Below are 19,261 nucleotides of genomic sequence, written 5' to 3' on the forward strand. Positions count from 1 at the left end.
AATGTAAATGTGATATGTATCTAGTTATCAAGGGCCAAATGGCAATAGTTAGAAAAGCAAAACTCTTCATGCCAGTCACAAGCCTTTTTACAATAAAGCTGGATTTACAACTGGCTGCTCTTCGCTACAATGTAGATAGCCTTGTGTAGCACTGAAATTGTTACATTGCTCTAATGAAACTGGAAAATTAGTGGGACTCTCGCGTTAAAGTTTTTGCGTCTTTGTCCACGTTATTTCACATCTTAAATTTCTTCCAGAACGATTTAATTTTGTCTGCACTCTTTCTCGATTTCCAAACTGTTTCATCTAAATTTTGGGAAAGAAAAGTGCGGGAGCAGACTTAATTTTCAAAATTGTGTAATATTAAAACCAGCCTACTTGCTTAGAAGTGTTTTTCAAATTAGTAGTGTTGACAGGTAGTGTTTTTAGATTAGTAATGTTGATTAATAGTGTTTTTTCAGATTAGTGGTGCTTTTTAACATTGTTGGGTAAGATTCCGACGTAATTTCCAGACTTCCAGACGCTTGTCATTTCCACTGTTTTCTCACTCTCTCTCTCGTGTTTTTTGCCTCGCCCTGGTGCGTCGCCCTTGTTTCGTCACGAACGTAACAAAAGCGCCCCAAGTACACTTTCCCCCTTACTCCTCAGTTATGTACTTGTGTGATGTCACGTGAAGGACTCTCCGACGCATGCGTATCTTTGAACGTTCAGCCCAATGCGCTTGCGTTAGAGAGTAGACCGTAATGTGAATGGTAATATGACGGATTGATTGTTGGCTTCTCAATGATTTGGTTTGGATTCGGTTTCAATGGCTTTGGACAAATATGTTCTCCGAAATCAGGGGAACCAATATTAAGTAACGAAGATGTCGAAATAAAAATCGTTGTTCCAGTTAGGCTGAGAGACTACGGCCCTGACCGGGAGAGACGCTGTCATATCAGCGCTAGCTGGAGCCAAAGAGCTTTTCTTCAGCTTGAAGGTGACAAATTGCATGTAATTGTAGCTGCGCTTTTAGAAAATCCATCATTCTTGCACATAGCTAGTGTGCTAAATTCGCGTGTTGTTAATGTGTCCTGGCTCGGCAGGATCGAGGTGTTATAAAAAATGAGAAATAAAAGTGGACATTCTCACAACAACGATATGTAAATGTGTTGCAGGTGATAGACATGTATGCATGGGCTGCTCTCAGGCAGACCCACCCTCTCAGACAGTCTGCGTCTGCGTTCCGCAAAGCCATGGCTGTCAGGACGCCTTGGTCAGCGAGAGATACCTGACGCTCGCTTTCACAGACAAAATAGAGTGCTGGGGATTTGACGCAACGGACAGCGTGCCAGTCTGGAAGATGGAATGCATGGGTCTGGAGACCGCAGGTACTAACCATGATGTGTAGCCAAATTGAAGATGTGTGGCCAAATTGACTGTGGCTGCCCTGACAGCAGTCAGGAGTGACATGAGATAGTGTGCTGGTCTCTAATTGGTCAGACATGTCTGTCTCTTGTTGTATAGGACACAATTGGCTAGATGGTGAGTTAAATCACTAAACACTTAGTTAACTTCCAAGCTAAATTTGCAAGATAAATGCATAGTTAATTTCAAATACAAGGTAGCTAGTGTCCCTGTAATTTTTCTGAATGATTTAAGAATCCATCCTTAAAAGGTTAACCAACAACATGCCTATTAGTTAAAGAAGTTGAATATCCCACAGATCTTTTAAGTGATACCAGTATGTTTACCAGCTGACTAGCCACTGATTTTACCAATTAGACACTAGTGTTGTTACTTATCAGACTTCTCATTGCCTATAACAAATATCTTAAATATTAGTTTTCCCAGTGTTAGCCTAGTATTTGGGATGAACATGGCTCAGCCTTGTAGTTGTATGTATTGACTCGACTGAACTGATGTACCAATGGCCATATTTTTTGTTTTTTGCCTTTGTTGGTAGGAATCCCTGCTCCACTCCCTTTGGTCCTAGGAGGTTATGTGGTTTCAACCCTCCCTTTTTTCCAGCCTTTGTCCCCTCATCTTTGTGCGGTCAGCTTGGCCCTTGGCATGGAGCATGCGGTCCTGCTGACCGCTTCTGGCACTATGTATACCTGGGGTTCCAGCAGGTGAGAATGAGGATTGGATTTGATCTGTCACAGGCCACCTCTCCCTCATGCAGTCCTAACAGCTTCTAAGGGAACATCTGATCCAGAATATACAGTTTGGTGGGGTGGTCAGTCAATGGTCAGAGCACTTATCATGGAGAGTTGTGTTGTTGCACAAGCACTGAGGCTGCGGCGTTCATGTTAGCTGTCAATGCACTCATACTGAGGTGGTCAGGTTATCAGTCCAAGTGCTCATACTGGGTGGTCTGTTTTGGCAGTCATGGGCAGCTGGGGCATGGCGAGCTGGGCCGGGAGGAGGAGCCACGGCCTGTGGAGGCACTGTGGGGTGTGGCCATCAGGGGTGTGGCTGCAGGGGGGTGGCACTCCATTTGCATCAGTGGTAAGATCTGTCGATCGTGTCCCACGCCTTCAAAACCCCTCACCATGAGCTCACTTTCAATGGAGGTGTATGGCTCTTCTTCTGTGTGTATGTGTGTGTGTGCGGACAGATGGTGGAGACATGTACACATGGGGCTGGAATGAAAGTGGTCAGCTGGGCCTGCCATCACATTCAGTGCAAGGAGATAGACTGTGCAGAACTGCTGCTGACCAAGGTGAGCTGTCCTAATGTCACCTGGTCACATTCACTCTCCTTTATTTCTGCATGTCGATAGCTTTGGATCACCATGGAATATCAAGAATTGCTTTTTTGCACTTTATTAGAAGTTGGCATGCAGAAGGAGGAGGAAGGACCAGTCAGCAGTGAGGTGTTCATCTCAATCCAAGCCTTCCCTGCCCTGCTGGACCTTCCTCAGGAGGTTGAGGTCACAAAGGTTAGCTGTGGGTCCCGTCACACTGCAGCTATCACCAGTAAGAACCCCATGTCCTTGTGTCAGTTGAAAGATGTTCTTTTATGTCATTTCAGACATGAATGTTTTGGTATTCTCTTATCATTTCAGGTGCAGGTGATCTGTACACATGGGGATGGGGTATGTGCTTCTGCATTCTTGCCCAAGTCTCTTACAACTGAATGTTATGCAGGCTGTGATATTAACTGCCAATGTACAGGTTTTGTATACGGGTGAAGTGCATTTTCGGCAATCATTATTCCTCTTAATTTTCTCTTGGAAAAGTTTGAACTGAATTCCTCTACAGTATAGTTCCATTTCCCAAAACCTATCCACACAAACACATAAAAAGAACAAAGAACTCTCACTGATTACTGTAATATAACTTGCTTTGTCTTTGTTACCAAAAATGGCTTGAGAAAATTAACTTTCACAGAAAGTATATAGTACACAAAAGAAGTGAAGAATTCATTATTTAGCTTTAATTCTCTCTTAGTTATGATGGCAACTGTCACCTGTGTTTCAGGTGAGTATGGTCAGCTAGGCCAGGTAACGACCTCCTCTTCAGACCAACCGATACAGGTGGGTTTCTTCGCAGACCATGGACTGCATGTGATTGATGTGGTGTGCGGACCCTGGAACACATTTGTGTGTGCTGTCGAAAACAAGTCCCCCACCTCCCTGAAACCAACCCACCAACTTCTGGACTTTTAAACCAGTCACCTATTTGCTACTGCTAATGATTCATGTCATACTCATTAAGAGCCAGTTTTAAAAATCAAGCATTTATGTAGTCTTTAATACACATTTTTATTTCTATATAGATGCAGCAAATACACACAGACACCCATGTACACACTGAAATTCTTACATGAGGGTGTCATCAAATTGATTACCAAAAGGCACACATTGTGGATACCAGCATTTAAGGCCTTACAGGCCCTACAGTGAATTGGTCAATGTTAGCTTGATGTGGAAACCTAACTATTCAAAAGCATGGCATTTGTAATATTTATAAACACTTGATAGCATTTCACAAAATAGGTAAAATCTGTACTCTTTTTATTTGTACCATAAAAAGTACACCTCACCCTTTAAATTCTGCTCAGTTGGGTCAGAATGCTGTGTGGAATTAGATGATTTGTTTTCAAGTACTGCTATACAGATGTTTGAATACTGGCACATATATCACAGTCAGTGAAATTCTTTTTGATAGTTCATTATACATTTAAAACCATAAAGAAAGATTGCACTAAAATAGTAAAATACATTTCACTCTGAACTACAAATTATCAAAGGACAGGTCTGGTCAAAAGACATGAGCATAGTTATTTCATTTTAAAGAAACAAACAAAAGTAAAGGTTTTCTCTCTTTCAGTCTAAAAGAAGCAATGAAATATGATTTAAGGCACAAGCCACTATATTTGTCATATAAAAGGTCCATTAAAAAGATGCTGTCTTTTGTGTGAATCCGGCAGATTTTGCGCAGCTGCAGTGGTCCGTTGCTAGTCTGCAAGTTGCAAGGCTCACAGGACAATCTTAAAAGAACTGTAGAGCAATCAACATGTTTAGAGACATTATTAGAGACAACTGTTCCTTTTGTATCTTTCCCCTTAAGGAAGCTACTATTATTAACTTTAATGATAACCTCTGAGTCCATCTAGGAGTGTGGGGTGAGGAATGTGCAATTTGATACACGCGTCTACCGTAACATTTTTAAACAAGTCTCACAGTACATTACGAGACAAACACTATCAGAAGATTGGCTGAATAACTCATAGACACCAATGTGAGACCCAGGGTCAAGAGAGCAGAGCAATGACGGAATCCCTGGCCAATGTACCCAATGTATTCCTGCTTACCTGCCCCATCCCTGCCTACCCTCCTTGTTTCTGGCAGTACAAAGCCCATCTGCTCTGTTGATATGGGCTCCCAGTCATTGTTGGCAAATGACATAGATGGGTTCAAACCCAGGGACCTAAGCCTGCACTTCAAATGAGCAGTTGTACTAGTAAATCCAGATTTGTGACACATTCTTTTCCTCCTCACCTGACAAAATCTGGTGATCTGGAAATAACATGCTGGAACTCTGAGAGGTTAACCGTTCCATCTTTGTCGATATCAGATTCCTCCAAAATCTGAAATAATTTCAAAACAAAGGTCAAACAGCAAGAATGCCCCCTCCAGAAAAAACAGTCGTAGCTGCCTGAAATGTTAAGGACCATTTGGATGCAGTGATGTATGGGGAGAGCAGAGGTACGTGGCAGGATCTCACATTACTGATGAGTTGCCTCATCTCTTCGGGGGTCAGCCTGGTGTCGTCCGTCTCACCAGTCAGACAATTCACCAATTTCTCTAGGTCTCCACGGTCCAGCGTGCCATCATCATCGAAGTCTAATGGAGAAAATCACAACTTGACGCATCAGCAGCACAGTCTACCTCCTCAAGTGTCAAAAGCATTACATTCAGCTCCCTCACCAAAGATGCGGAATGCATAGTGTGATTTGATCTCCAGGGTGGCAGAGTCACTAAAGGCACTCAGGAGGTCCAGGAAGTCCTCAAAAGTCAGGCTGCCATCTTTTGCTTCAGATGTTGAAAACACATGACAGATCCTTTTCCGGAAAGGATTGGACTGGCAGGGAAGGTGGGATCACAGGGATGGAACAGCCATTAAATTCCTCATTTAAAAAAAGGTTTTTATTATCGAAATAATAAATCTTTCCTCTTTACTCAGGGGAAAGGAAGTAATGTGATTCTTAGTCATCTGTGTCCTCCCCCCCCCCCAGACTAAACACTTAAAAGAGAAGAGATACCTTGAGCTCTGGCATGGTCAGGACTTTCTCCAAAGGAACTCTTTGGCTTGTACTACTCCTGTCCTCTTTTGCAAGGAGCTCTGTGAATCTATTGTGGGCGCTGAAAACAAAAAAACAATGAGGATCAAAATGACAGACCTTGTATTGTGGTTTTTATCTGTTTATGTATAGTTCAAGAATGTAATATTTTAATAAGGGTAAAAGTTGCAACAGTATCTACTGTAATAGCTAGACATCAGTTCTTCTGGCTATGTAAGTGACTGTGCTAGGAGTATGACTGTTAGGCAGCGGACAAAAGTCCAAATCAGAAGGAAGTTTGATCACATTTCCTCTTAGTTCAACTCGCAGTGCGGACATAAGTAACATAAAATGATTATTAAAAACAAGAAACATACTTACAGCAAGATTTCTTGTTTTGTTAAAAATGTCAGCTCCTAGAGATAAAAAAAAATCAACCCGCTGAACGACTATCATTTATATAATGCTCCAAGCGAGCTATACTACTCAAATAGGCATAGCCAGCAAGCAAGCTACGACTGTAATACTGTTTTTACAAGTAATGCCACCGCTGATATATGAAATGCAGCGGCAAACTAACGAATATTACCTAGTTACACATTTCCCAAAGTAATGTCAGTTAGCCAGAAAGCTAACTCTTACCTACCTAGCTAGATAACTTACCTGGTACTCGGAAAGCAAATCCTTCGGTAACTGACTTGCTGTTGTTCCCATTGTTATCAACGATTATGAAGAAATGTAAATTATTGGCTAACTGAAAACTGTAACTAGTTAATGTCGAAGTAGTTCGTGCTTCCTCGAACGCTAGCCAGCTTTGTCTACTTCCTGTTCCTGTAGCGTTAGTTAGCCAGCAAAGTACTTAACTTACGTAATTAGTTGTGTCCATAGAGTACACTGTACACAGATGTTATATTAATTTGTGGTTCGACGCCGCTGATCCCAGTATTATAAATTAATAAAATGAATTCAGAGTGAGAATTCAGCGCTTGTGTGGAATGGAGTCGTATAGACAAACACAGGCGCGCACACCCTGGATCCAACAGATGAAATTTGTTTGTTCTTCAGATATGTTTTGAGCACAAGTTTTATCTGCAACGTCAGCACAAACAGCACCTAAAGTTATACTTTACAATAAGTTGCATGTTGGCAAGCTAAAATGTAAGTTGCAAAAGCACATTGCAAGCTAACTAGCTTGTAGTTGCACATTTAACCATATAATGCTGAATTTCCTTATTGTTGGAATCACCATCGTTCATATCTTATTATTAAGTTGTATATTAGTGATTACTACTTTAGATCAATATAGTGCATTATATTCCAAGAATTTGCAAGAATCTCATCAGGCATATTTTCAGTACACTCTATAGGGGACTTCTCTCAAACGCAACGACGTGGTCAAAATACGTCATATTCAATCCAAGGCCAGTACCATTACAGTAGCAATGTTGCATATAGTAGCGGTATGGGGTAGTTTTTATGGTCAGAACTGTAGCAGACAAGAGTACAGCATCGATTCCAAATTGTAGCAAGCTGTACATCGGTTGATAACCTGAGAGGAATTGTCAAATATAGCTACTTTGTAGACTGTATTGAAATTGAAACCAAGCGTAATTAGGAAGAAAGCAACCTAGCGTTAAATGGAAGCGTGTCAAGTTAAGCATTTCTTTTACAATGAACAAGATTTTATTCACCATGTCGTACGATCTAAAGAATGTGACAGACTAACGGAACTATCCATATTTGATAACACTTTACGATCCGGGTGGACCAAGAAAATGCAGCAGGGACTATTCCGCTATACTCTCGCCGATTTACGTACACGGATTCTTCCCGGGTCGTATGGCTTTGTTGCTCAGCTTAACATTCTGCGAGGGCAGGAAAGACGGAAACCTCAGCGAATATTAAGCATTCGGCAACAATTTGACGCAAAACAATTCAACTTCAATAAGATAAACCCAGAAGAAATAATATTTGAGATGAAGAAGCGGTGTGTAGACACTGAATTCAAAGGTAGTGCGTTGTGTTCTTATCAAAATGGAGCAACAGGTGGACTCGGCAGAATGTTTGTTGTGATCAACGTAAGTCCTCTGGAATTTGCCCATTGTTTGTTCATCCCGGAACCGACGCTGTGCCTTCAGCAGATCCTGACTCCTTCTGCCATCCAGATTGGAATTGAGTCCGTGTTTCTGTCTTCCGATCCGGGATTTCGAGTGGGGTTCAATAGTTTGGGTGCTTTTGCCTCGATTAACCATTTACATCTCCACGGGTATTACTTAGACCGCGAGCTGCGGATAGAATCCGCATCAACCGAAACCGCAGTTCCTGAGAAAGGCTTACATCGTCTTACTGACTTCCCTACGGGATTTCTGTTTTACACTGAAGGAGAAAATTTGCAAGCAATTGTTGGTGTGATCTGTCAACTTACCGACTTCTTAGTGGAAAGAAATATCGCACACAACTTGTTTCTCACACGGGGATGCCCACCAGGAAAATGTCATCGACCTATGCTTACCCGTTCGGGTGTACGTATCATCATATGGCCAAGGACACCCTGCTTTGGAGCCAAAGAAGAGAGCGCGTTCAACGTGGCTCTCTGTGAGCTAGCGGGCCATTTGGTTATTAAGAGCAGGGAGGACTTTGAAAACATCACTGAAAATGAAGTGAAATGCATCATTCAGAAATACCTTCTTTCCGAGGATGATTTTTCTCAGTTGCAGTCAGAACTCTGTAAATATTTACTAATGCACCCTTAATGTATAATGATTACGTTGTTGAAATAAAATGCCTTGATTTGGGGATAACAGGTAACACTCCAAGAATAGACCGCTTGAATGTAACCCACACACTGTCACTGGTCGCCTTGTATGATTCCGTCAACTGTTAAGATTGGGTTGTGTTGGATGACCGCTTTGAAAGCTAGTTATTCAACCATCCTTGGTGCTGGTGCAACGCATTGTTTCATTGCATTTGTATTGCGAAAGTATTTTCCATTTGATTTCCTTCAATACACCAGTCATTTAATTGAAATTTTTATCTTAGCATCACATTGCAATGAGTTTTTGTGATACTTGTTTAACTGAAATTTAGTCAACAGACACAGGGGACCGCACTCAACAGTGTGTACCAAGCAAACAGTTGAACACTTGAGGCGGAAGTACATAAAATTTCACCACTCACTTGTGCGGCATATTCAAATTTAGCCGTTGAACAGTTTTACAGTTGTGCACAAAATTAGGCATATATGAGCTTTGGGGTACTATTTATCAAATGCATTAGGCCTTTGTATGTAAGACATTCATTTGCAGCCTTATTTAAAATGCTATGAAATATTAAGATTTTCTTGACGTGGCGGACGTGCATTCATGGCCAGTATTGCGTTAAAAAATTAATTGGCACTTGTGTCTGCAGCTGTTTTACTGTTTTTGCTTTGGAAAGTCTGTACGTATATAATAAAATATAAAGTTATTTGGTAGTGCTGTTATAACCATATCGCTGTCCTTTTCTGACTTATTGCCGAAATTGTCATATTTAGGGGTATTCCCAGATTTGATGGGAATACGAACCTACATAACCACAGCTCCTCTATAGCATTCTGTTTGGTAAGTGGTGGGTAGTGGATAGTGTTATTACATCCAGTTCAATCTAAATTGAACTATGCCGCAAAACCACGCCGCATGTTGTATGCAACGTTTCCTTTTACTGAGTCTGTGCCCAGGTGTCATCGTTCCCAAATCTCTAAACCTATAGTTCATACTCGATTTCAGACAAAATCAAACCAAGCTCAACAAAACGTCACTGTGACATTATGGCAGCACTAATAAAGCTTTAACAGATTGTTCCCCAAATCGGATTAAGACCGTTTTCCTCCCAGCTGCTGTATTTAGACTATTATCACATTTTAATAGACAAAAATGTGCATTACAATGATTTGATATGGAGGTGGTCACAGAGCCGACGCCAGCGGAAAACGAATCGGGGACAATTGAAATGCAGAGACGGGGCGGTGACTTAACCTAAAACAATTACGCACGCTGCGCACAGCTATACGATCGTCTAACAAGCGCATCATTACAACACACACACACGCACTAGCAGATCAGCAAACCCCAGGAAACACGTACCATCTACACACCATTGCATGATAGCGACTCTCTGAGCTTGATTTCAACAGAGCCAACAACGTTTACCGAGCACACCTCATTGCGCGAGACCAAATACGGCGACTCCGTTAGCAGTGACGGCGATGGGAAATAAAACAAGACGGCCGGCGATCACCTAGTTCTTACTTTGGGACTCGAACAGAGGGCGTAATTTTTCTGTTTGAACACTTACAGACGGATACTGGACAGCGAATAAAGTTTTCTGTTACTCTATTGTGTCTCTGTGTAACGGGTGGTATCTTGCGTTGTTTTTTAACATGATATTACGTGGGTCGGCGAGCGAGCGAGTTTAGAACCGAGGTTCTTACTGCTCGCTGCCAACCTCTTAAAGCCAGCGTCGTTGCCAGTTGAGCTAAAGGCAAATTGCCGTTAGCCTGTCGGCGACAACGCTACTTAACCAGGTCTCAGAGGGAGTGACGTAGCCGCTGCAACCACTCGGCTACCTGCTACCCGCTACCTAAGGCTTTACGCAGGACTCACACGAGCTAATCACTTCAGCTCCGCTACATCTGCTCATTCAAAAATAAATATCGCGGCGAGAAACTTAGCTAGGGGTCGGTCGAAACCACTACGCCCTCAGTCTGACTCTTTGTTTTTTGCCGCAATCAAGACACACAAACTTTATTCAAAATAAACAAAATGCATGTTCAGTCAGGCAGATTGGGCCCATGGTGAGCCCCTTTGTAACTGGAAGAACCGTGGGCCCGGGGCAACCGCACCCTCTGCCCCCCTGGATTTGACAACGTAGTTTTAGCTTTGGGTGTAGCGAATTATGGTGGGCTAAATTATGTATTAGTATTTTAAAATGAAAGTAAATAATAATAATAATAATAATAATGGTGCTACGCACCTATAGTAATTGTTAGAATTTTTCACTGTTATTATTATAATTTCTCCTCTGGGAATCTATGGCAGCCCATAGAACACCTTGGTGGATTTTTATGAAATTTGGCACACTGATAGAGGACAGCCCAAAGTATCCAGGCCTCAAATTTGGGGTCAATCCATCCGTCTCTGTAGCGCCACCAACAGGCCAAACTTCAAGTTACATTTTTGCTTATAACTTTTGAACGGTTTGTCCTGGAGTTGTGATCTTTTTTCCCCTGAATAAGGTTCATGAAATTTGGCCATATGGGGGCGCTATAACAGAAAAACAGAGAAAAAAATTCAAATCCCTATAGCTTTGGAACCAAAGCAGATGTTCCAAATTTCTTGTGCATCATCACAGTGAAGGACCCTAGCTGGGAAAACATGAAACCTGTGTGTCAGCCATTTTGTTTTTTGACCATCTTGGTATTATCATTTTTTCAATGGTTTTCTATGGCAGGCCATACAAAACCCTATGTGGATGTTGGTGGAATCTGGCACCCTCATAGAGCACAGTCCAAGGTATCCAGGCACCAAATTTGGAGTCAATCCATCAATCTCTGTAGCGCCACCAACAGGCCAAATTTCAGAATACATTTTTGCATATTATTTACAAACCGTTTGTCCTAGAGTTATGATCCTTATTTCCACTGAATCCCTGGGTCATGAATTGAATGGACTCATCCACTGAAATGGATTTTTGAAAAAAAAATCATATTTTCAATTTTTTGAAAAACCTACTTTTGCGAACTAGTCCTAGACCATTGATCCTATCACCACCAGATTTGGTCCGTATCATCTACAGAGGGTTCTCACCAAAACTGATTTAAAGAATTTTGCTAGGGCAAACAATACGGCCTCTGTCATCCAATGAAATTCCATGGTGAAGACACCAAAACAGGAAGTGAGTCATATCTCAGCAATGCTTTGTGGGAGTGATGTCAAACTTGGTATACTATGTTAGTATTAGCAACACTGTGTATGCACCAAGTTTCATGAAATGTGGCCACTTGGGGGCGCTATACCATTAAAATCATTAAAATACCCATTACTCTGGCAGAAAAGCAGATATCTCAACTAAATTTATTGTGCTTCATCAGAGTTAAGGATCCTATCTGGAAATTTATGAAATCTCCACATCAGCCATTTTGTGTTTCATCCATCTTTGATTTTGTCAAAAACACATTTGACCACCTCCTCCTAGAGTTATGGCACAATGAGGTTTTGTGTATTACCTCTTTGGACCATTGTCTTTAACAGTTGTTAAAGTAGTTGCTAGGTTGAACAATGTGGCCGCAGTGTACCCACAAATTCACCTGTGAAGTCGCCATAAAGGAAGAGTGGCCATATCTCTGCAATGCTTTTTTTCATTGGCATAAAAGTCGATACACATGCTTACAATTAGGCCTGGGTGCCACACAGCAAGTTTAGTGAAATTTGGCCACTTTGGGATGCTATACTGAAAAACAGGCTTAAACACCCATGTGTCCATGTACTTAGTTTTTAATGACATTTTGTTCCAATGGACATCACAACGCACAGACCGCACAAAGAAAAGCAGATATTGCGACCAATTTTTGTAGATCATTACATCATTACATATCAGGTCCTAACTGGAAAATGAACACTAAGTTCAGCGTCCAAATGGCATGGCTGCTAAGATACAATCAGTTTGTAGCACTTAAAATGGGCACATCTCCTGCACCCTTTGACCTATTGCCACAACTAATACACTAAATACTGTTGAAGAAACACTTGGACTTTCCATATTGGCCTGAATGTTAGACAGCGGTTTTTTTCTACTTCAGAAATTACATCTGAAAAGTGGGGTTGTCTTACATGGGAGGACTAGACTTTCTACTGTCATTATACATCAAGAACAGCAGATGGCGCCATTTATCTGAGATTGTTGAATGGTATTAGAAATCCCAGTAGACTACTTTATTTTTATTTTTATTTAAATGTGGTAATTTCATCTAACAGATGGAGAAAATATATCAGAGTACCTTGTTTTATTCAGTGTATTTTATTAAATTGATTTCAGATTGAGATTTCCTTTATTGTCATTTTATCATGCATTTGCGTACAATCAAGAATGAAATGCGGTTTCTCCTATATCAACAGTGTATATAAATAACAAAGAGAATTAAAACAACATATATCCATAAACAATACAGTCAGTTTTGTAAATATTTGGAGGGGAATAGCAGCATGACTCTATGGCGGCATGTCTTTATGGTATAGTTGGAGGGGAACAGCAGCATGTACTGTCAATAAATAATCTTTTTCTGTCTGTACAAAAGTGCCAGGTGTAGCATGAAATGGATTGCACTAGTGCAGAATAGTGTCTGTCTGGTCCTATGGGGGGATTAATGGTTCAGGTGGGGGGGGGGGGGGGGGGGGGGGGGGGAGCAAGAGTGTTCATGATCTTCACATCCTGGGGTATGAAGCTATTTAGAAGCCTGGTGGTATCAAATGAAATCATTTCTTTAAATAAATAAGATTTGATCTTCAAAAAGTCCTTTCCTCTGGGTATTGTGGTTTTTCTACCACAGTCCAAACACATTCAGTCAATGTGAGTGTAAGAGTGGGTGTCAATGTGTCAATAAATACGTAGTAATGTTTTCTATGATTTGATGTGAATTTAAGATGTTTTGATATATTATGTGTGTGACAGAGTGCTGTCACTTAGGTTAAGTATGCGCTCTGACTGTCATATCAACCGTCCTGGCTCTTTGGCGTCACGGTCAAAACTGCTGTTTGGTATCCCGTAGGCCTGGGTTTGAGGCCGGGTGGGGTGACTGCTCTCGCCCTTCGCTACAGTGAGCTTGACACATTGAAATTTGAAACATATGGATACTACATATACACTTTACATGCTATTGATGTGAATTTAAGTTGCCTTTGATCCAAAATGAGAGCTTTGGATGTTGACAATTGATACATGTATATACAAAAGGTAGCTTAATTCAGCTGGTTAATGTGAGTGTTTTGATACGTTATGTGAATAAGTGTGAGTAATATAAGACATGACTAGCAATCGGCCACTCTCATTTTTTCATGTTTTCAGTAGCTCTCAGATGAAAAAAGGTTGGAGACCCCTGTTCTAGGGTCACACGTCACCCAAGCTGCAGTATCCTTTAGTCAGGTCATTTTCAGTCATTTTCTGCGTGACCAAGAAATTTTAAACACTTCGCCTCGTGTTTCTCCGTTTTTATGGTATTCCTTCTGCTGTTTGTTTCAAACACGTACAAGTGAAATGCTGACCACTGCACCTTGGAAAAAGGCCAATGAATATGTTGCTTAAGATAACCTTGCTGCATAGCCTTAGCGTGAAAATCCACTTGTCATTTGACATAGTATCGTGTCCTGTGATATTCATAATAAAGAATCAAGTGTCCAGACTCGATGAAAAAGGAATCTGTGCGGTGTGCAAAAGAGAAACAGACATAATAAACCAAATAGAAAATAATGGAGATAGTGATGTCACCATCGTTGAAAATTTGACACTTCTGTGGTATATTACCGGTATAGCTAGCACTCTAACAATTGTAAATAGGCCTACATAGCTTGCTAATTAATCACATTATCATGCTGATACACTGCTATATTTGTATGAGCTACCTATATAGCCATAATTAGCAAGTTAATCTAGTTTTCCAGCAGCATGTCAGCTATGCAGTGAAATGGAACACAGTCTTGATTACAGCATGACTCACCACCTTCACTGAAAGGCCTTCACATGATTCTATGACAGTTTGGCAATTAGCAAATTCGATATGAATTTATGTCAAATAAGCTGCTTAGTCAATCAAATTTTACTGTAAAATTAGGTTTTCACAAAGTGCTTTACAGAGAACTGTTTCCAGTTCAACAATAATAAAAGTTTAATAATTAAAACAAAGTTAGATTGAATGGAAAAAACTGATTTCTTTTTTTTTTTTTTACTGTATCGAATAAACGAATATGCTTGCATTTAAAATTAAACAGATAATTGGCAAAATGATTTTGTGACTTGTGCATTTTACTTTTGCTATGTATTTACTTTCTAGTCTTAATATTGTCAGATTTGCTTTCTAGAAAAAATACTAAGTATCTGAATCAGTATGACAAACCTGAGTGCATCATCCTTTACTTTGCATATTGATACTGGCGTTATGCATTAAGGGGGGGGGGGGGGGGGGGGGGGGGGGGGGGGGGTTATTCTCCCATGCGCGTAAGTAAAAAAAAAAAAAAGCGCGCAGCTAGCCACATTTCAGCCTACACGTATTCTCCCCTTGGCTTAAGTCATGCGCCACTACATGGCGAAACACCATATTGCCTTTGAAGTCGGCGGTAGGAACATTTCTTGTAACCCTATATCACATTGTTAGACAGGAAAAAAAAAAAAAAAAAACGTTTTACGTGGTGTTGTGAACAAGCCTGGTAAATAATTAGTTCAATTACAATAAACAGAAACATCTATTAAAATGAGTATAAATAGCGTAATAGAGTACTTTGAACAGTCATGATGAATGATTACTAATAAATTTTTAGTAACAGGCTACTCAGCATGGGTTGAAGCGTGGACATTGGAACATGCATTTTGTTGCACCTTTTCCTCAATAGTACGTTTTTATGAACCCTTTCGCGCCTACACGTGTGATTAGCCGTTTAGCGCTTATGCCAAAAACGGTGCGATTAGAAAACTAGATTGGAAAAATTCTAGCTAATTTTAGCTGTGATGAAACAGCGATTTAACGTTAAAATACATCGCAAATGCTAACTGAAAACTATGAGAAGCTTAATAACGCTAATGAAAACATAACGAACCATGTAACATAGCCTAACACGTGCTACACAGCATAAAAATAAGTTATGTGCGAAAGGGTTAATGAATCTCCACATGTCAAACATGTCTTTATACATGGCCCAGCACATGTGTCGTTTGGTATATTAACTTTATTCTTGGGTTTATGTCATACACTGAAACAAATTCTTTCCTTTGAGGCGATTCGTATTATAGCGCTCCCTTTGCATTTACTTTAAAAACCAGATTCTGGTTTATGGTTTAAATGGATTTCAATGACATTCACGTGATAAATGCAAAAGTCCACGTTCCACGGTTTCCCGACAGCCAAAATAAACGAGGTTGTGACTCAGTCCACTTCTATTTTAAATAAACCACGCCTCTTTCATGAGCCTGCCTTCACTCTGAAGTCAAGCGCTGTGGGCGTGATCGGATCGCATAGGGGAGAATACCCGTAACTGAAATGCGCGTAACTGGACGCGCGCAAAAAAGGACGAATGGGAGAAGACCCCCCACAGAGCATGTAGTTAACTTAATTAATCCTGTGACAACATTGTCGTGTCTGTAATTGTTTGGTTTTGTTTGAGGGGCATGTAAGCATCTCTGCTTTTTGTGAAGGTCACCTTGATTTTGACACATTTGTTTTTTTTTTTTAGTTTGGACTTGTCTTAAGTTTCTCCGTGGTTTTCCGTCAACCTCAGCAGTAATTTAATTGAAATGTAAAAATATAGCGCAACATTTACAAATTACTATCCAAGTAAGGGACTGTTTATTGATTTTGCACAGACAGATACAAGATTTTGTGAACGATTGAATCATTTATTTCATAATTAGTATAAGTCAATTCGAAAAAAACCCTTAAATTTCGGAAAGAAACACTGCGCAATCGAAGATTCAAAATCGGTTGAAACAAGGGATCTTTTAAAAAGTTTACTGCAAATTATGTCTTCTCGTGTGACCTATAATGTGATATGAGTTCATGAGTGTATAACTAAAATTGAAAGAAATTGCACAAGAGCCACATTCAACTTCCAAATTGAAGCATTACTGATCTTCTTGTGCCCAAAATTCGTTATTTTCCAAAGGTCGTTCAGACGAGGTTTGCGCTGGAAATTGTCTTTAATAGGCTCCTTCAAATACTTGATGGAGTCAGGTTACAAAAGTTCCCTCTCAGGTTTCACGCTTTCATCCCAGTTGTATATACTGTTTCTTGTATATACTCTTTCTTGTATTGTCCGAAAACTGACATTACATTGAAACAACAATTAAAATAAATCTTCGAATCTACAAAGAAATGGTTTATTGGGCATAAAATAAAATTTCTCAGCTGGCCATCTCAAACTTTAAAATACATTTAAAACGAACATTTGTGGTTTGAACTCACGAGAGCAGTCCACACACTTCAATACTAGTGGGCATTTCTGCCGCATGCAGAAACAGTCTGGAATTTTATAACATTTAATACACAATATCAACATTTTGTCTTATGTCGTTTTTTGTGTTCAATCAGGCGTATTAATAAATACGAAGGAAGCCATATGAAATGATATGTCAGGGGTGTTGCTATCACGGAGAAACAACTAACTTGCATATTTCACCCAACGTGAGTGTGTCCCAACTCAGGGGACTTACTTCTGTCGGTATTCACTGCTCGCAGTGTTCACGCAATAGCTATTTTAGAAGTCTTAACCCGTGTCTCTCTGCGTTTAACTAATGTGTCTCTACATTCCAGACTAGAGTCGCCGTTATTAATTGAAGTAACTAGTCTAGAGAATTGTACTCTCTATGATTGTTCCAAATGAAAGTTTAGTCGGCTCTTCACAGCAGAAGTTTCACTGCTACCTGTTTGGTACAGAACTCATAGGATTTGGAATAGAGGACTATTGTGATGGAAGTCACTCTGCTAAATGGATGTAATGTAACGTAATGAGACTAACCCCGATATGCTATTCACTGTTGCCGTGTTAATGCGCCCTGGACTAATGCTTCGAAGTCATATTTGATATTCGTCTGCATATTTGGGTAGCTTACCTGATTTTCTATCATTTGTTGATATGTTTTTACTTAATACATTTAAAACCTTCAATACTACATTTAAAAAACCCGTTTACACAGGTATGAGCTGTTTGAGGTTAAAATTAGGGGTAGTCTGTTTTAGTGGCGTTGTACCTACCTGATTTATCCGTTATCTCTATGTTTCAAGCGCAATGACAGAAGAGACCCCCCGGGAACAGTCAGGTTTAGGAGGAAATAATCTATGCCAACCATACTTTATTGACGTGTCCTGCTAAATTCTGCCCACTACTATTTTATTCTGTGTAATTGCTATGGTCAAGACTTCTGTGGACATGAGGGACTCTGTCTGGTACTTTTCTGTAGTTTAAAGGTGGGTGAAAAAGACTCCAGCAGCATCTATCACTGCCATGGCACAAAGGGTTACAAGTCTCTCTGATTTCTTTAAATCAATTGCTGTTTTTTGAGTAATCCTTTGTACTGAAGTACGCTGAAAGAAACCGCGGTCATGAGGGATGGCGTTTTGCGAGAGCAAAAAATGGAGCAGTTTTCTGGCAGGTAGTATACAGGTTTGGGTCAGAGACAGATTTTGAAGAAGCCTGTCCCTGGATCAGACTGAGCAGAGTCACTGAGTTCATTTGCACACCATACGAAATTTATTATCAAATATCTTAACAATAAAACATTGCACCATCTGCAATGAGTAAGTAAGACATGCAATGGCCTATAAATTATTTATTTGATCAAATGTGAAAGTATATGCACAATATACTGTAGTAGATAAGAATGTACACCATTATTTTATAGCGGCAGTGCAATCATAAAGCAACATTTCTTAGTAGTTGTCATTACCTTGTTCTAGAGACTCTGTTTAGTCTTACCATGGTGCCATTTCACATGCTGATTCTATTGTTGACTCCATTTCATGACAGAATATGTACAACCCTCAAATATTTCTGTGTTGTTGCAATGAGCAATTTGAGTTCGGAAATGCAAGAATGATTAAGACGAAGTATGGATCTTTGGCTGTGGCTGGAGGCCAGTGAAGTTCATGTTTTGTCAGTGAGTTTCATAATTGCATGACAGAGGTTATAAAAATGTCAGAGGTAGTGATCCAGGCTGAAAACACTTTGAAAGTTTGGCATATTTAACACCTGACTGTCATATGACTGTCTGATCAGGTTAGAACAGCCACTGCTGAGCAACGTCAGCAGAGAGAAAAAGCTGGTGGGGGGGGGGGGGGGGGGCGGCGGCGCTGTGCAGCAACCTGGAGCTCCCTGCAGTGGTGTGGGGCTCCCTGAGAAGGTGTAGCAATGCTGGGCTGTAAGAGTTTATAAATACATACATACATACGTGCATACATACATACGTACACCCTGTGGAAAACAATTGAAGCAACTCAGGTCCATTGTCTGCTCCCCACATGGAAATTTATCCTGCAGACTCTGGGCTCGCATGTTCCTTGACATCCTCCCATGATAGGGTTATTAAATTTTCCCAAATGAAAGGAAAACAGTTCCGCAGGAGATATCCATAACTTTGTGCAGTGTGGGTACAGCAGAGAGACAGCATGCATGCAGCTGCCATGCAAGCCTAAAATGGAGGAATTGAGTGCTGTTCTACAGTGTGGACTAAAGTGCAGTCTGGAGTGAGGAAAGATAAT

General features: G+C 40.5%; 3 protein-coding genes across 4 annotated transcripts; 2 read left to right on the top strand and 1 right to left on the bottom strand.

Moving 5' to 3' along the window:
- The first annotated feature begins 744 nt into the window (after window positions 1-744).
- On the top strand, window positions 745-4,489 carry LOC118782335 (RCC1 domain-containing protein 1-like). 2 transcript variants are annotated; one of them, XM_036535650.1, is made up of 8 exons: window positions 745-979; window positions 1,158-1,370; window positions 1,946-2,111; window positions 2,369-2,490; window positions 2,600-2,704; window positions 2,814-2,960; window positions 3,050-3,079; window positions 3,465-4,489. In XM_036535650.1, exons 1-8 carry the CDS (start codon window positions 784-786, stop codon window positions 3,650-3,652), a joined length of 1,167 nt encoding a protein of 388 aa, XP_036391543.1. In that variant the 5' UTR covers window positions 745-783; the 3' UTR covers window positions 3,653-4,489. The 2 variants fall into 2 exon arrangements, with proteins under 2 accessions (XP_036391543.1, XP_036391544.1); XM_036535651.1 differs by having other exon boundaries at window positions 2,814-2,923; window positions 3,465-3,560.
- On the bottom strand, window positions 4,411-6,893 carry LOC118782337 (calcium and integrin-binding protein 1-like). The gene is made up of 7 exons (XM_036535652.1): window positions 6,433-6,893; window positions 6,151-6,185; window positions 5,752-5,851; window positions 5,417-5,570; window positions 5,214-5,332; window positions 4,988-5,076; window positions 4,411-4,486 (listed from the first exon to the last, which is right to left on the bottom strand). The coding sequence occupies exons 1-7, from the start codon at window positions 6,481-6,483 to the stop codon at window positions 4,465-4,467; spliced, it is 570 nt and encodes a 189-aa protein (XP_036391545.1). The 5' UTR covers window positions 6,484-6,893; the 3' UTR covers window positions 4,411-4,464.
- Window positions 6,894-7,020: 127 nt separating this feature from the next.
- On the top strand, window positions 7,021-9,139 carry gdpgp1 (GDP-D-glucose phosphorylase 1). Its single transcript, XM_036535605.1, has one exon. The coding sequence runs from the start codon at window positions 7,407-7,409 to the stop codon at window positions 8,520-8,522; it is 1,116 nt and encodes a 371-aa protein (XP_036391498.1). The 5' UTR covers window positions 7,021-7,406; the 3' UTR covers window positions 8,523-9,139.
- Window positions 9,140-19,261: the final 10,122 nt, after the last annotated feature.

The sequence above is a fragment of the Megalops cyprinoides genome, chromosome 8 (assembly GCF_013368585.1).
Source record: "Megalops cyprinoides isolate fMegCyp1 chromosome 8, fMegCyp1.pri, whole genome shotgun sequence".
Lineage (NCBI taxonomy): Eukaryota > Metazoa > Chordata > Actinopteri > Elopiformes > Megalopidae > Megalops > Megalops cyprinoides.

Bases quoted from the DNA above. Each gene is read 5' to 3' on its own strand.
- LOC118782335 (XM_036535650.1), top strand. From the start codon at position 784: ATGATTTGGTTTGGATTCGGTTTCAATGGCTTTGGACAAATATGTTCT. The intron at 2,112-2,368 runs GTGAGAATGAGG...CTGTTTTGGCAG, and splicing joins TATACCTGGGGTTCCAGCAG to TCATGGGCAGCTGGGGCATG. The intron at 3,080-3,464 runs GTATGTGCTTCT...CCTGTGTTTCAG, and splicing joins TCTGTACACATGGGGATGGG to GTGAGTATGGTCAGCTAGGC.
- gdpgp1 (XM_036535605.1), top strand. From the start codon at position 7,407: ATGGAAGCGTGTCAAGTTAAGCATTTCTTTTACAATGAACAAGATTTT.
- LOC118782337 (XM_036535652.1), bottom strand. From the start codon at position 6,483: ATGGGAACAACAGCAAGTCAGTTACCGAAGGATTTGCTTTCCGAGTAC. The intron at 5,333-5,416 runs GTGAGGGAGCTG...TTTCTCCATTAG, and splicing joins CTATGCATTCCGCATCTTTG to ACTTCGATGATGATGGCACG. The intron at 4,487-4,987 runs GTGAGGAGGAAA...ATTGCTCTACAG, and splicing joins AGATCACCAGATTTTGTCAG to TTCTTTTAAGATTGTCCTGT.